Below are 13985 nucleotides of genomic sequence, written 5' to 3'. Positions count from 1 at the left end.
GGTTTCCTTCCTGCTGGGCCCCGATCTCTGCTTCTGGACTGGGTTTCTTGTTTTCCCGGTGTTGCCCTTCTCTTGGTGGCCGGTGTCGCTTGTTACTCACTGTGATGCTAGTGTGCCTTTTCCTCCACGTGCGTACATAGCCACGTATCTGGCGTATGTGGTCATTTCTAAGGTTTTCCCTCAGTGCCGCCACTGGTTATTTTTTAAACATTTTAATATTGAGGTAAAATTTACATTATGTGAATTACAGTGTGGAAATCGTTAAGTGTGGAATTACTGAGTTGTAACACATGTCTACGCCTGGATAACCAACATCCCCGTCAAGGTATATAGAATGCATCTGTAACCTCAGGAATTTCCTCATGCCCTGTGAGGATTTATTTCCAGTAGAGTAGCTTTACCTATTGTGGAAGTCATATAGATGTAATCTGTATATATTTATTCTGATACATGTTTATTCTGATTTCCCACCTGTACGCATCAGTAAGTTGTTCTTTTCATTGTTTACCTACTTTAAATAGCTGAGGCGTCCATTGCTCATCTCCCGCAGATGGACGTTTGGGTTTTTGGTTTGGGGTGTTGTGAATAGTTCTGCAGGGAGCATTTCTGTGTGGCTCTTGATGTGGACATGTCTTCATTTCTTGGATTAACGCCCAGGACTGGAATTGTTGGGTTGTGAGTAGGTGTGTTTGTAACTTTATAAGAAACTGTCGAGCAGTTTTCCAGAGTGGTTGTACCATTTTAGACTCAACCTGTGTGAGTTGTTCATTCTGTGATATTGACAGCATTTTCTGTTGTCCGTCTTTTTAATTTTAATCACTCTGATGGGTGCGAAATAATATCTCATTGTAGTTTTATTTTATATTTCCCTGATGACTAAGGATGTTGAGTACCTGTACACTTCCTTTTCGAAGTGTCTGTTCAAATCTTTTGCCTGTTGAAATTCAATTGGGTTTGTTGGTTGTTGTTTATTTGCAGTTCTTTATATTTCTGAATTCAGGTCCTTTGTCATGCATATGTATTATAAATATTTTCCCCTATATGTAGCATGCATTTTTATTTTCTAAATGGTCTTTTTTGAGGAACAGAATTTTTCAGTTTTGATGAAGTTCAATTTATAAAGTTTTATGGTTAGTTAAGATTTGGGGGGGGAGGTGAGGGAGGTCTGCCTCATCACTAAGATAGCATCCTGTGTGTTCTCCTAGAAAACTTACAGTTTTAGATTTTACATTAGATTCTGGGATCCATCTCAAATTATTTTTTGTATGTGATGTGAGGTAGGGATCAAGATGCCTTTTTCCTCCACGGGCTGCTAAGTGTTCCAGATCCATTGTTGAAAAGACTTTCTTTTCCCCAGTTGAATTGCCTTGACACTTTTGTCTAATTGTCCATACATGCGGGGGTCTATTCCAGTGTTGTTTTAGTTCTGAAACTATGAACTGTCTTTCACATTTAATGTCATGTTTAAATTATGTGAGCATCTCTCTCCACTACATCAATGAAGACACTGGACACAAACATCTAAACCAGGCGGTTGAACTAGAGATCTCACCTGACCTTCCTGTTTAGTATGAAAACCTGCTCCTACCCCCGCCCCCGCCCCCGCCATGTTTCTGGCTCTCCCTACCTCCCTGGGTTTCTGTGAGGGTTGGATGGGGGCTGTGCAGAGCCCCTCATGCAGGGCCGTTCTTCCCCACGACTCCAGTGGCAGGTGGGAGGTTTAGGCAGGGCTGGGGCAAGGGCCTTGCCAGGAATCCAACTGTCTTCCAAATAGATAGAGAGTTGACTTTTTACCGGGAAGTGTCCCTCATCTTGCCATGAATCTTCAAGATGGCAGCTCAAGTTACTGCAGCAAATTTTCCCAATAAATTTTCCTGCTCTCTGCAAAATATTATCATAATTATTAAATGTGATGAAACAGAGAAACTAATATTCGGGGCAATGAGCGACATTAATTTCCTGCGTTTTAGTTCAGTGACTGCATTCTCAAGAACTCTCTGCCCTTAGAAACATCCATAAGATTTGTTTTCTTTAATGGTTTGTCTGTCAGTTGGACAGTCCCGGTTTAAAGGCCATCCAAGAAAAAAAAGCTGTATATCAGCTGTGTGACTGTTTGCTTATAACCACCAAAAGAGCCTGTAAGGAAGATACTTGTTTGCTGTGGTGTGCTGCAGACTTCGCTTCGCATTTTTTAAATGCCAACAATTCACTCAGTCCAAAGCCCTCAGCTGCCCTCTTCCAGGGCATATAGTGGTTTTAGCTGTGTTTCTAGCACACGCTGAAGTGGACGCCAGTGAGCGGTAGTGGCTCATGCTTCTCCAGGGTTTCCTCGTGCACCTCGGTGCGCCAGGCTCCCCGGCAGCCCCGGGGGACGGGGAGTGGCAAGCCTCCTTCCTCCTGCTGTTCCCCTGTATCTACCTCGCACTGTGCCCCAGAGGAGGTGCTAAGGACAGTCCACAAGGGTGGGTAGCCGTCCCCAAGCAGCACGACACACGCGTGGAGGCGTGTGGTCAGTGTGTTCACAGCTGGTGAGCCTGACCCACTGTAGAATCGCCTTTTAAGCGGCTTTTCCTTTGGCTGTGGTCTTTCCCACTTTGCCATCCACACTTCAGCGCTCAGCCCACTAGCGATGACGCTCATTTTCTCACGTATTCATCCAGCAGGGAGGTAATCACAGGCACTGAGGTGGGTGCTCATGACGAGAGATGGCCATGCAGCTCAGGTGCACGGGTGTTGCAGTCTCGTGGGGACCAGGCTGTGAGCCGAGGGATGGGTGCATGTGAGAACCGTGTGCCCGGGCGCGGGATGAGCAGCCCCTTCTCCAGGCCGGGGGCGGGGGGTGTCCTCCCCACGGGGGCCGCGCCCGCTCTGGTTCTAAAGCAGACGTGGCTTCTGCGTCTGGGAAGCGGTCCGTCCTGTTGACCTGCACCCTGAACTTGGTCTTATTTACGTCTGATTCCAAACAACAGAGGCATCCGTCCCAGACAGAAAACTGTAAGTGGGAGAAACCTGACCTCCTTGTCAACTAAGCACGTGTCCAGGTGCTGGGGACCCTCCGGGTAGGAAGGTGGGGTTGAGGGGGGCTGCCCTGTGGCCTTCGGTGGAGGGCTGTCTCAGTCCGTTCGGGCCGCTCTCATAAAATACCACAGACTGAGCAGCTTGTAAACAACAGAAATGATTTCTCACTGTTCCAGCGGCTGGGAAGTCCAGGATCAGGCGTCTGGGTGGAGGCCCCCTCCCGGGTCCACAGCTGGTACCTCTCACCGTGTCCTCACAGGGCAGAAGGGATGAGGGATTTCTCTGGGCCTCTTTCATTAGGGCACTGATCCCACTCTCGAGGGCTCCACCCTCTTGACCTAAGCACCCACCTCTACACCATCACCTCTACACCATCACCTTTGGGGGTAGGGTTTCAGCATAGGAATCTTGGGGGGGACGCAGACAGGCAGACAGTAGCCAGGAGGCGTGGCACGTTTGAGTCCAGAGGTGATGAAAGCAGACGGCTTCGCTTGCTGAGGGTGGAAAATACGCCGTGAAAGCGTCCAAATGGAGGGCCGTGAAAGTCATGGTTTAGGACATTAATCTGATTGAAGAGGGTAATTGGGATCATCTTCAGATTCCAGAGGCACAGGTGGTGTGGCCAGGCCCACGCTTCCAGAATTACTCCCGCTGCTGTTGTTGTGTCCCTTGGGTTCTCTTCCTCCCTCTCTAATTCTTAGGGGTTTTAGTCCCCTAAATACAGGTCTTTCCCTTTGGCCCCCGTCTTCCCTGTAGCACTGCCTGTGACACTGTGCTCTGGGTCCCCCCAGGCTCCCCTGGACAAGTAGGAGAGGGGCCGGCGGGTGGGCCTGACTGCAGCCCACACGGATGTATTTCTTGACCCTCGGTATTACGGTTCCTGGAGAAACAGTTAGCAGAGTCTTATCTCAGTTCTTCTTAAGTTTGGAAAACTCTTCTCTTCACTTTCTCCCCGGATGTTTGAACATAATCACTTGACTCGAACTAACTTTGTTATGTCTTTACATTTAGTTGAGTCTTTGGTTAAGTAGTGGTTAAGTAGACAGTTAGGTATCATCATTCGATTCCGTAGCAGCGAGAGTGCAGTCCAGGGAAATTGGTGAGAAAGCTGCTGCTTTGTCTCCTCTCTTTTTACCTTTAGTTTTGTTTTTTTTTTTTCCGTCTCTCTCTCTCTCTCCAACCCTTCCCTACAACGTTAATGCCGCTAAAACAAGGCTGGAAACTGTCCCTGGCAGATTGCTGCTTGGTCAGGAGATGCACCAGGAGGAGAGGAGGGTGGGATCGCGGGAGGGGTGTGAGGAAGAGGAGGAGAGAGGGTGGGAGCGGGAGGGGCGTGAGGAAGCGGGAGAGAGAGGGTGGGAGCGGGAGGGGCGTGAGGAAGAGGAGGAGAGGGTGGGAGCGGGAGGGGCGTGAGGAAGAGGGAGAGAGAGGGTGGGAGCGGGAGGGGCGTGAGGAAGAGGGAGAGAGAGGGTGGGAGCGGGAGGGGCGTGAGGAAGAGGGAGAGAGAGGGTGGGAGCGGGAGGCGTGAGGAAGAGGGAGAGAGAGGGTGGGAGCGGGAGGGGCGTGAGGAAGAGGGAGAGAGAGGGTGGGAGCGGGAGGGGCGTGAGGAAGAGGAAGAGAGAGGGTGGGAGCGGGAGGGCCACAGAAGCAGGCAGGCTAGCCTGGGCAGCCCTGTTCTATGGCGGGTGGAAGGGGGGCCAGGTCTGGGCAGAGGAGACGGTTGGAGGCTGGGAAGGGGACACTGGCCTAGCAGAATAAGGACAAAAAAGAATAAATGTGAGTGAAGAAAACATGGTTCTCTTCATTTCTGTCTATTCGCAGCTGCTGTCCTCCAAGTGCTGGTAGATATGGTTGAAGTCAGTGTGATGAGAAAATGTTATGTGGCAAATTGAGGCGGAGGCTTAAGAAAGTGATCAGATCAAAATGCCCCAGCAGGGCTTCCTTGGTGGCGCAGTGGTTGAGAATCTGCCTGCCAATGCAGGGGACGCGGGTTCGAGCCCTGGTCTGGGAAGATCCCACATGCCGCGGAGCGACTAGGCCCGTGAGCCACAATAACTGAGCCTGCGCGTCTGGAGCCTGTGCTCCGCAACAAGAGAGGCCGCTACAGAGAGAGGCCCGCGCACCGCGATGAAGAGTGGCCCCCACTCGCCGCAACTAGAGAATGCCCTCGCACAGAAACGAAGACCCAACACAGCCATAAATAAATAAATAAATAAATAAATAATTTTAAAAAGCCCCAGCAGAGTGCTGTCCACATAGAAATATTAAAGGAAAGAGCAAGTCAAATGATGGGCTTCTGTGGGATTATGGCATTCACAGCCCCTTCTGCTATTGCCTTGGAAAAGTACCTTGTAATATTCATCTTGGATGTTTGTTATATTGAAGTGGAAACATTTCAAGTGATGATCAAGTCGTATTTGAGTGGTAATCCAACCCAGAGATTCTAAGAACAGCACTTCAGACTTATTCACTATTAAAGAATCAGTATTGTAATGAAATGCTGTTATGTCCAGAGAGATATTTCACTTTGGGGGGGTAGGGAAAAGCCAACATGTATTTTGTGTACAAGGAACATTTAAAAAAAAATCTTTTCCTAAACCATTTTGCTACTTGTTACTCTGTGTGCAGTGCTTAGTGCTTCCTATTTGGTTATTTCTTTGGGCCTCAGTTCTTTCTGGAAAGTTTTTGAAAGTCAAGTTGCAACCAGCCAGAGTTTATGCCAATGGAAATACAACTAAACTATTAAATTATACACATTTTATGGCTTTCGTATGACAAGCATATCTTCTAGATGTTCCTTTTAGTAGGTCTTTGAATCTTTTTTTACTTAATGGAGCAGTAAGAAATGCATGAAGGAATTTGAATTTAGAGAGGCTGTCTTGCATGTGTATCTGGGCACTGGCATTTAGCATCTGTAAAATCAATTGGCAGTGAATGTTTTATTTACCTGTTAGGATCTCAGCTAGATCATCAAGCAGCGCTTTGCCAGATATATTGGAATACACTCGATGGTACGGAAATCGAGTGGAAAGCAGTGAATCAGAAATATTTGTGTGCCGGTCTCATGAGGATTTTAATGCCCTATAAAATACCTGTGTATATAATAGAGAAGCAAAATTTTTTTTTTTTTTTTTTTTTTTTTTTTGAGAAGCAAAAATTATTGGAGAAGTAGAACTGGCTCACTGGCATAGTTATTACTCTTTTGTACATGAGCAAAATAGTCACTGTTTACCGAAATGTATTTTGGATTAAGAATCGTTATCAAACCTCAAATTGCCTAAACTGCCCAGCTCTTTGCCGAGGCCTGAGTGGCAGCTGCAAAGCGAGGTTGGCCGCGGTGCCGGGTTCTCTGCGGCCTCTTGGCTTCTCAGCCTCCCTTTCATGTGTAGCCAAGTGAAATGTGAGCTCTGCAGATACCGGGGCCTTGGCCGGGCAGCAGTTTGGAAAGGCTGCCAAGGGCCCGGAGGCCAGGGGCCGGGCGAGGTCACGACTCCCAGGCATTTCCAGGGCGGTGACCGAGGGGCTCTGAGGTTCCAGGCACGTTTCCCTGCGAGACCAGGCCTGGGCTCTCAGGCGGTGGTTTTGGCTTCATCCTTCAGACGTTGCATGAGGAATACGCAGTCTTTATTGCTCTTCAGCCGCTTAACCGTTTATCCTCCACCTTCCACAATCTGTGTGGCGATCGGTGTTTTAAAAGATCAGTGCATTTCACTGGATTTGAAACCAGAGTGGGGTTCGTTTTATTTCATACAGGAAGCCTTCTTTGGGGAAGTCTGACACAACTGGCTTTTCAGCCTCTTGGAATTGAATTGGAAAAGCACAGCAGAGAAGGACAGGGCCGGGTGTCCGCTGGTGGGTTAGGTGGCCGTTGACCTCGGGATTCTTTCTCTGTGGCTCCCGGTCGCTGGGAGACCCCGATTCACAGGTCGGTGTGAGTTGGTGCGTTTCCGGTTGCAGTCAGGGATGTGACCAGGCTGACCGTAACGGATATCACTGTTCCCTGAAGTTTTGTTCTTGCTGCTCATCGTGTTAAGAATGTTGGATGATTTTAGGAACACTTCGCAGATTTGCTTTGATGGGAAAGTTAGTAAGTCCATCAGGCCGCCGGCGCGTGGAAATGATCTACAGAGAAGTAAATTCCTTCCCTCCCACACCAGCACATGAGAAAAGAGCCGTCCTGTGGGTCCCTGGGGATCTGACAGGTCTCCCCAGGGAGCGGTCCAGAGCGGTCCTGAATGCCGGATCTGGGTCTCGGTGCTGCGTTCGGCTGGCCAAACAGAGCTAATCGAGGTGGGGAGAAAACCGAGCAGACAGGCCCTAACGGTGCACAGAGCTATGCGTCGCCGAGCCGGCAATAGGATCTTCAGTTAATTCACCCAGCCTTCCAGCCCCTGCACTGGCCCTGCCAGGGTGAGATACAGCCTCGCACAGAACGCCACCCCTACTAGACAGGGCGTGTCGGAGCGTCTGTAATTTCTTCCGTTCACCCAGAAGATGAAGACAAACGTGAGCTTCGGAAGTGCCCCCTGTGAAGTCCCGACGCCCCCCTGGGAGGAGCGGCCTTTGGGTTGCTACACAGGGAGTGTGCCCTGGAAGTGCCAGTGCTGTGTGAATTCGTGCAAAAGGAGGAGCATCGGCTGCAGAGACGGACACGTTTTCAGGCGCCCTGTGTCCCCGGTGGCCGGCCCTTCCTGCTGGGCGGTGGCAGTGATGGCACTTCTGCCCCCCGGCCGCTGGCAGTGGTTTACACGCTTTACTTCTCTTGGTCCTCACGGCACCCTGAAGATGAAATCAGGCCCAGAGAGGTTCGCCTGCTCCGGATCACACAGCAAGTGAGCAACTGGGCTGGGATCCCGGCTGCAGGGCTGCCCGTCATGTCCCGACGGCTGTGTTCCGAGCGTCGCTTCGCTCCGGGACCTGTCACTCCTCCAGCTCCGTCACTCAGAGCGCTGTTTACTGCTTGTTTATTTACTGTCGTTTCCTCCAGTGTGTCTTAGGAAGTATTGTTGAACTGTGACTACCAGACTTCCAGAAACACACAGTAAAGTAGAGGAGATGGCGAGGCCTTTCTGTGAGGGGGGACGGGACCTACGACCCTTCCCCGAAGCCGGCACGGCAGGACTGCGACCCCGGTTCAAAGGACAGGGCGGCATCGGCGTCCTGCACGGGAAACCGAAGGGCGCAGCGGAGTAGTCGACAAGGTTCGGTCAAGGCTGGGTGACGGGGGTCGTGTCGTTAGAAGCAGGGTCCGAAGGTCAGAGGGCCCTTGAGGCGTCCAAGGACTTCTGGAAGGCTCGGCTCCGGTGTCCCCCGGAGCAGCTCCTGTTAAGCAAACCCAGCAGGACATGGACACGGCTGGCCAGGCCCCCCGCCCGTGGTGGTCGACAGCAGCAGCCGGCTCTTCCTCTGACGCCAAGCAAGAATACCTCACCAAGAAAAGTTAGGCCAGACGCTGAATCTCTGACTCGAAGCTAAACTAATTTTGCAAAACTATGTTAGGAAGTTCTGTTGCCATCAGGGTTTGATCCACTTTTTTGGAGAGGGCGGGGGCAGGAGGAGACTTTAAAAAAACCCAAAAAACCCATCACCGTCCCCCTGCCTGCCCGCCCCCTGCCCATTTTCTCCCCCCCCCCCCCCCCAGCCGGACTCGCCTGCCTGGCAGGGTTCTTCCCGCCCGGCGCTGCCTGAAGGACACGGCGGTTGAGACCCTCCAGCCTGGCACTCGGGGCCCCTGTGAGCTGCCTGCCCACCTGTGTGCACTCACACTCCCGCCCCCTCCTGAGCATTGCGTTCTCTGTCACGCCGGTCCCTCTGCCCCGCGTGCTCCTCGCCTTTGCGGGTGCTGCCCCCAGCGCCCCTGCTTTTCTCTTTCTTCTTTTCCCGCTTTCCTGCTGGCTCCTCTTGTCTCCTTGAAGATGTAGCTCGTGTGTCCCTTCCTCCGGGAAGTGTTTCATTTTCCCACCCACTCCACCCCAAGACCTCTGCCCTCTGCTGCTGTCACAGCTCAGTCCCTGCGTCCCCGGGTCGCTCAGTCCCTGCCCTGTGGCCTAACGACTTCTAGAGCCTTGTCCCTTAAGGGGAACGGCTGTGCCTGTCCCCCTTTCAATCCTCAGCACTCGCACACCAGCTGGGAAAAAGGGAGAGCTTGATAAATGTCTTCCGGGTGATGAATAAATGAGTAAGTACGTAAAAAGCAGGAGCTCAGGAATCTCCTTCAGTGAATTACTCTGGTTGTCTGACATGCCGTTTATCCTCTGAATCACGGGTAGGCAGCAGTGACCCGGAGGGGCCAGAGGTCGTCTTAAAGTGACACGTAATGCTCAAGCAGGGCACCTCCAGTGCCACCGGAGAGGGAGTATCTGTCCAGTCCATTTGGAGATTAGATTGCCTGGGGGCACACGCACATGTTAAAGCTGTCATTTAAAACCATAATGCAGTGTGGTCACATCCAGAACCACGTCTGTTAGCATCTCAGCCTGACAGTGGTCTCTAGGCAGGAGAGAGCAAAGGGGAGTGATCGTATGTAGGTTGTAAAGGCTATGTCTGTACGATCACGGGTTATACACTCTGAGCGGCCGGCAGCGGTGACTGACCTACTCACGCCCTTCCAGACCCCGGCACAGAGCCGGCCCCAGCTCATCCTTGAGTCCACGAAGGAGAAAGAGCTACTGCCCACAGTGAAAGCCGTTGGAAAAGTTTTCCCCAAAAGCCAAACTCTGATTCTTATCTGTCAAGCTTAAGAGCAGTTAGTAAATTAATGAATTGTTCTTCTAAGTTTTTCCTCCTCTTTTTTTTTTTTTGTTGCTTATCATTTATCCTGTTGAGTAAAGTAGTTAATAGCGGAAATTAAGTTTTTTATGAGTTTTTGAGTTTTACACCAGGAAGCCAGACACAGCAGTACTTCCATGTACTAAAAACCCCAAATAAGGCAAAAGCCTCACTAAATTAGCCTTAGGAACAGAATGCCATCTCAGGGGCCGGGGATGGTCTACTGTTTGTTTTGTTTTCTCTTGGTGACACGTACATATACAGGTTTTTTTTTTTAATTAATTAATTAATTTATTTATTTATTTTTGGCTGTGTTGGGTCTTCGTTTCTGTGCAAGGGCTTTCTCCAGTTGCGGTGAGCGGGGGCCACTCTTCATCGCGGTGCGCGGGCCTCTCACTATCGCGGCCTCTCTTGTTGCGGAGCACAGGCTCCAGACGCGCAGGCTCAGTAGTTGTGGCTCGTGGGCCTAGTTGCTCCGCGGCATGTGGGATCTTCCCAGACCAGGGCTCGAACCCGTGTCCCCTGCATTGGCAGGCGGATTCTCAACCACTGCACCACTAGGGAAGCCCCATATACAGTTTTTTAATGTGAGACTTGCTTTGTAGGGCAAAGTGTGGAGTTGACCTTGACTTAACAACCATGATAATACAGTTGAATTTTCAGACATTTTGGGACTGTTCTTTCATGAAAACTCTTCTCTTTCCTTCAGGGAATACCTCAGTTACCATGTGCCAAAGCATTATACAACTACGAAGGCAAAGAGCCCGGGGACCTTAAATTCAGCAAAGGTGACATCATCATTTTGCGGCGACAAGTGGATGAAAATTGGTACCACGGGGAGGTCAACGGAGTCCATGGCTTTTTCCCCACCAACTTCGTGCAGATTATCAAACCGTTACCTCAGCCCCCGCCTCAGTGCAAAGCACTTTATGACTTCGAAGTTAAAGACAAGGAAGCCGACAAAGATTGCCTTCCGTTTGCAAAGGTAAAGTGAGAACAACACCGCCTTCTATTTGTCGGCCCTTCTCTGTACCTGGCTGCATAGACTATGGCTTCTGTTTCCTTGTGCAAAAACATATGCTAGTTTCATGTGAACTATCTCACTGTGCTTCTAAAAATATCTGGAAGCAGGCTTCTCAGAGTCACAAAGACAGTAATTTTGTGCACAGACTGTTCTCTGTGAAAGATAATTTTGGTTGATGTGCTGTGTGGTATCATTTTCGTATTTAGGGCCTAAATGTAATTCTAAGCTACGTTTCACGGGGGGTGTGCGTCACTCGGGGATTTTAATTCCCTGAATTATGGATAACAAAGTGAAACATTATTACTTCCTTATTTTATATGAAAATTTCTTTGCTGAAAAGCACACAAGACTGTATCTACTGAATTGATAAAATGCTTTGGGATTTTGAGCAGAATGCTGCAGTTTTTTGGTAAAGAAAAACAGTAGGGTGTACACTTCAATGGGCATTTGGTGTATTATCAGAGAAAAAGTGAAAAGAGCCTGAAAATTAATCTGGACCAGGGGTTCAGGGGGTCTGGGTGGGATTTGAGGTCGCAATTTGTGGGTCTAAACAAAATCAGCCGTCAGCCCCTCGGTGGAGGGGGCTGGTAGTTTACAGCTGTCTGGTCTGAAGGGGATGCCAGGCTGACTGGTAATTACCATTCAGTTCATCAGCTTCTTCCGTTCACATCCTGAAGACAACGTCATGGAACTTTTATTCATGCACTCTTACGACTTGAGTCCCATATTGAAAAGGAAACTAGGCGGCGAGCTTCCTGGGATCGGGTGGAGTAACGTTCGTTGTTTCTTCAGGATGACGTTCTGACTGTGATCCGCAGAGTGGACGAGAACTGGGCCGAAGGCATGCTGGCAGACAAGATAGGAATATTTCCCATCTCGTATGTTGAGGTAAGTCAGTCTGTAGAGACGTCAGTTGTGTTAGTATTCTGCTTTGCAAATCAGTCTTCAGTGTGCAGTGTGAGTATTCAGAAATCCTCAGGACCACTTCTCAGTACGTACCTTCATCGCATCGTTGTTGCACGCCTTAAACTGATACAGTGTTACATGTCCATTATGTCTCAATAAAACTAGGGGGAAAAAAAAGAAAGATGAAAACCTAATCGATTTAAAAAAAAAAAAAGCCCTCATAGCACAAAGCCCCAGGAATGCACCTGTTCTCAATCCTGGGATGGAATTCTTCTACCCTGCCCAACAATTCCTGATCACCAGGAGACTGTGAAACGTTTGAACTCTGTACTTTGTCCCCTGCTAAGAGCATCGGTGTGTCTGTTGAGTGGGACCCTGGGCTTCCTGCCGGACCCTGTGCCGCCTGCAGCCGTTCTTTTCTGTTGGCAGCTGTGTGGTCAGAGGCTGGTGAAGGTCCCGACTGAGGTGGGAGATGCATGTTTCTGTCTGTTTACGCGTTTTTTCCGTGTACCCCACGTCTCAGAACTGGGACGGTGATCTGCACCGTAGCCTCCAGAAAACGTGAAATAAGCGATGAACCGCCTCCACCCCATCCCAGCAATAACCAGCCACGCTGCCCCCTTTAACCAGCTTTACTCGGAAAGGTATGGCCAACCCGATTCAGCGAAGTCTTTTTAGGAATTTGTATAAAGTAACATGTATTATTTTAAAGAATAACACAAATTAAGAATGAACTAGGAAGTTACAATTTACATTCAGCCTTATTACATCATGTATCATAAACTTTCATGTCCTTTAGCCATAAGACTTTCATGCCAAAAACAAAATTAAAGGGATTTTCAAAGAACGAAAGACCATCCCAAACAACCGTACAAGGTTAGCTGAGGTCACAGAAGGCTTCTGGGAAGAAGCGATTTCTTGGTGATGTCTGTGTCCTGGGTAGATGTGCATGGAAAAGGTGCATTGTTATGGTAGAAAGGACACACATGCAGCACGAACAGCATGTGCACAGGCCAGAAAGAAAGAGACAGCACAGGTCGGGAAACTGAAAGTAATTCTCTTGTTTAAGATATCAAAGCATGCATCTTCAGATGTAAAAAAGAAAACCCACACCACTGGTGTTCCCGTCTTTTCATCTGAGGCATTTATTTTGGCGTGGTTCTGAGGACAAAAATGACAAATTGTGTCATCGTAGCCAGCGTTCAGTCTCCCCCCAGACCGTGAGATGGCCAGCATTTTCCTAGAACTCCCCTGGACTACCGTGTATCCGTGGAAAGGTAATTCAGACCATGTAAAAGCCTTGAAGTTTATCCGTATCCTTCAGGTGTTCCTGTTTATTAAAATATTTTTTTCCTCCTTTGAAAGTAAACAGTAGAAAAAAACAATGCTTAGCTCTCAGGTAACCCTTCCTGCACATTATTTACATATTCTAACTGCGGTCACGGAAAGTTACACGCATTCCCAAGCATCTGAATCGTTACAGTGAGGAGCGTGGGTACTGCAAGCTTAGTCGTGAGAGCCTGTCTTCACTTGCTGGGTATTAGCAATACTACGTGCTAGCGCTTGGCGTGTGAGGCGTGGAAGAGGATTGCTGTGCTTTTGTTACTGGGCAGGTGTAGAATTGCATGATAGGCACAGAAGATCCACCCACGGCAAACCCAGAGTCACCGAGAGTCACTTGAGTCATGAGGATTATTTACTCTGACTTCGGTTGGAAAGATAAACTTCTGCCCAAGTGGAAAATACTTTCATTCTCCTGCCTCTTTTCTTTCACAAGAGTATTTTCCTCATTTGAACCACAGTTTTGCCAGTTGAGACGAGGTGAACAAATCATCTCTCCCCAGGAGACCGTGAGCTTCCCTTTGATGTCAGGCCATCGGATGGAAGTTTCTGGCACCTGGGGATTAGCATGGGGGTTCAGCCTTTAGGGGAAGAAGGGCTGGCAGATTTCAGTAGCAACCTACCGAAATTCAGCCATTCAGGTAAAGCATAAACTGTCTTACAGGGCAGCCTCACATGGAGCGAAGCCAGCTAACCATGGGAATCAAAAACCGGGGCTTTTTCCTGAATAATGTCTTTCTCTTGCTCTGTAAACCCCTTTAGGGTCCAGACCATACCTCACTGTAAAAACAGACTGTGTTACAAAAATCCACTTGTAAGTTATTTTCTTATACCTTGTAGATATACATTTAGGTTTCCACCAGTGTTAGGTGCTTTTGCTTTTTTCACGGTGCTTCTCCCCCAGACTGTTACCCCCTGAGGTGTGAGA

General features: G+C 49.1%; 1 protein-coding gene across 5 annotated transcripts in view; it reads left to right on the top strand.

Annotated features, from left to right (window-relative positions):
* The window catches only part of SH3RF1 (SH3 domain containing ring finger 1), a 164331-nt gene that overhangs the window by 96349 nt on the left and 53997 nt on the right, over window positions 1–13985 (top strand). For all 5 annotated transcript variants that reach the window (XM_057548731.1, XM_057548730.1, XM_057548732.1 and 2 more), the window contains exons 3-4: window positions 10496–10771; window positions 11603–11698. In XM_057548731.1, the coding sequence (XP_057404714.1) occupies window positions 10496–10771; window positions 11603–11698 (372 nt within the window). The remainder of the gene's footprint in view (window positions 1–10495; window positions 10772–11602; window positions 11699–13985) is intronic.

The sequence above is a fragment of the Balaenoptera acutorostrata genome, chromosome 6 (genome assembly GCF_949987535.1).
Source record: "Balaenoptera acutorostrata chromosome 6, mBalAcu1.1, whole genome shotgun sequence".
Taxonomy (NCBI): Eukaryota; Metazoa; Chordata; class Mammalia; order Artiodactyla; family Balaenopteridae; genus Balaenoptera; species Balaenoptera acutorostrata.
Note: the sequence above shows the minus strand (reverse complement) of the source record. Positions and strands in the feature narration are given on the sequence as shown.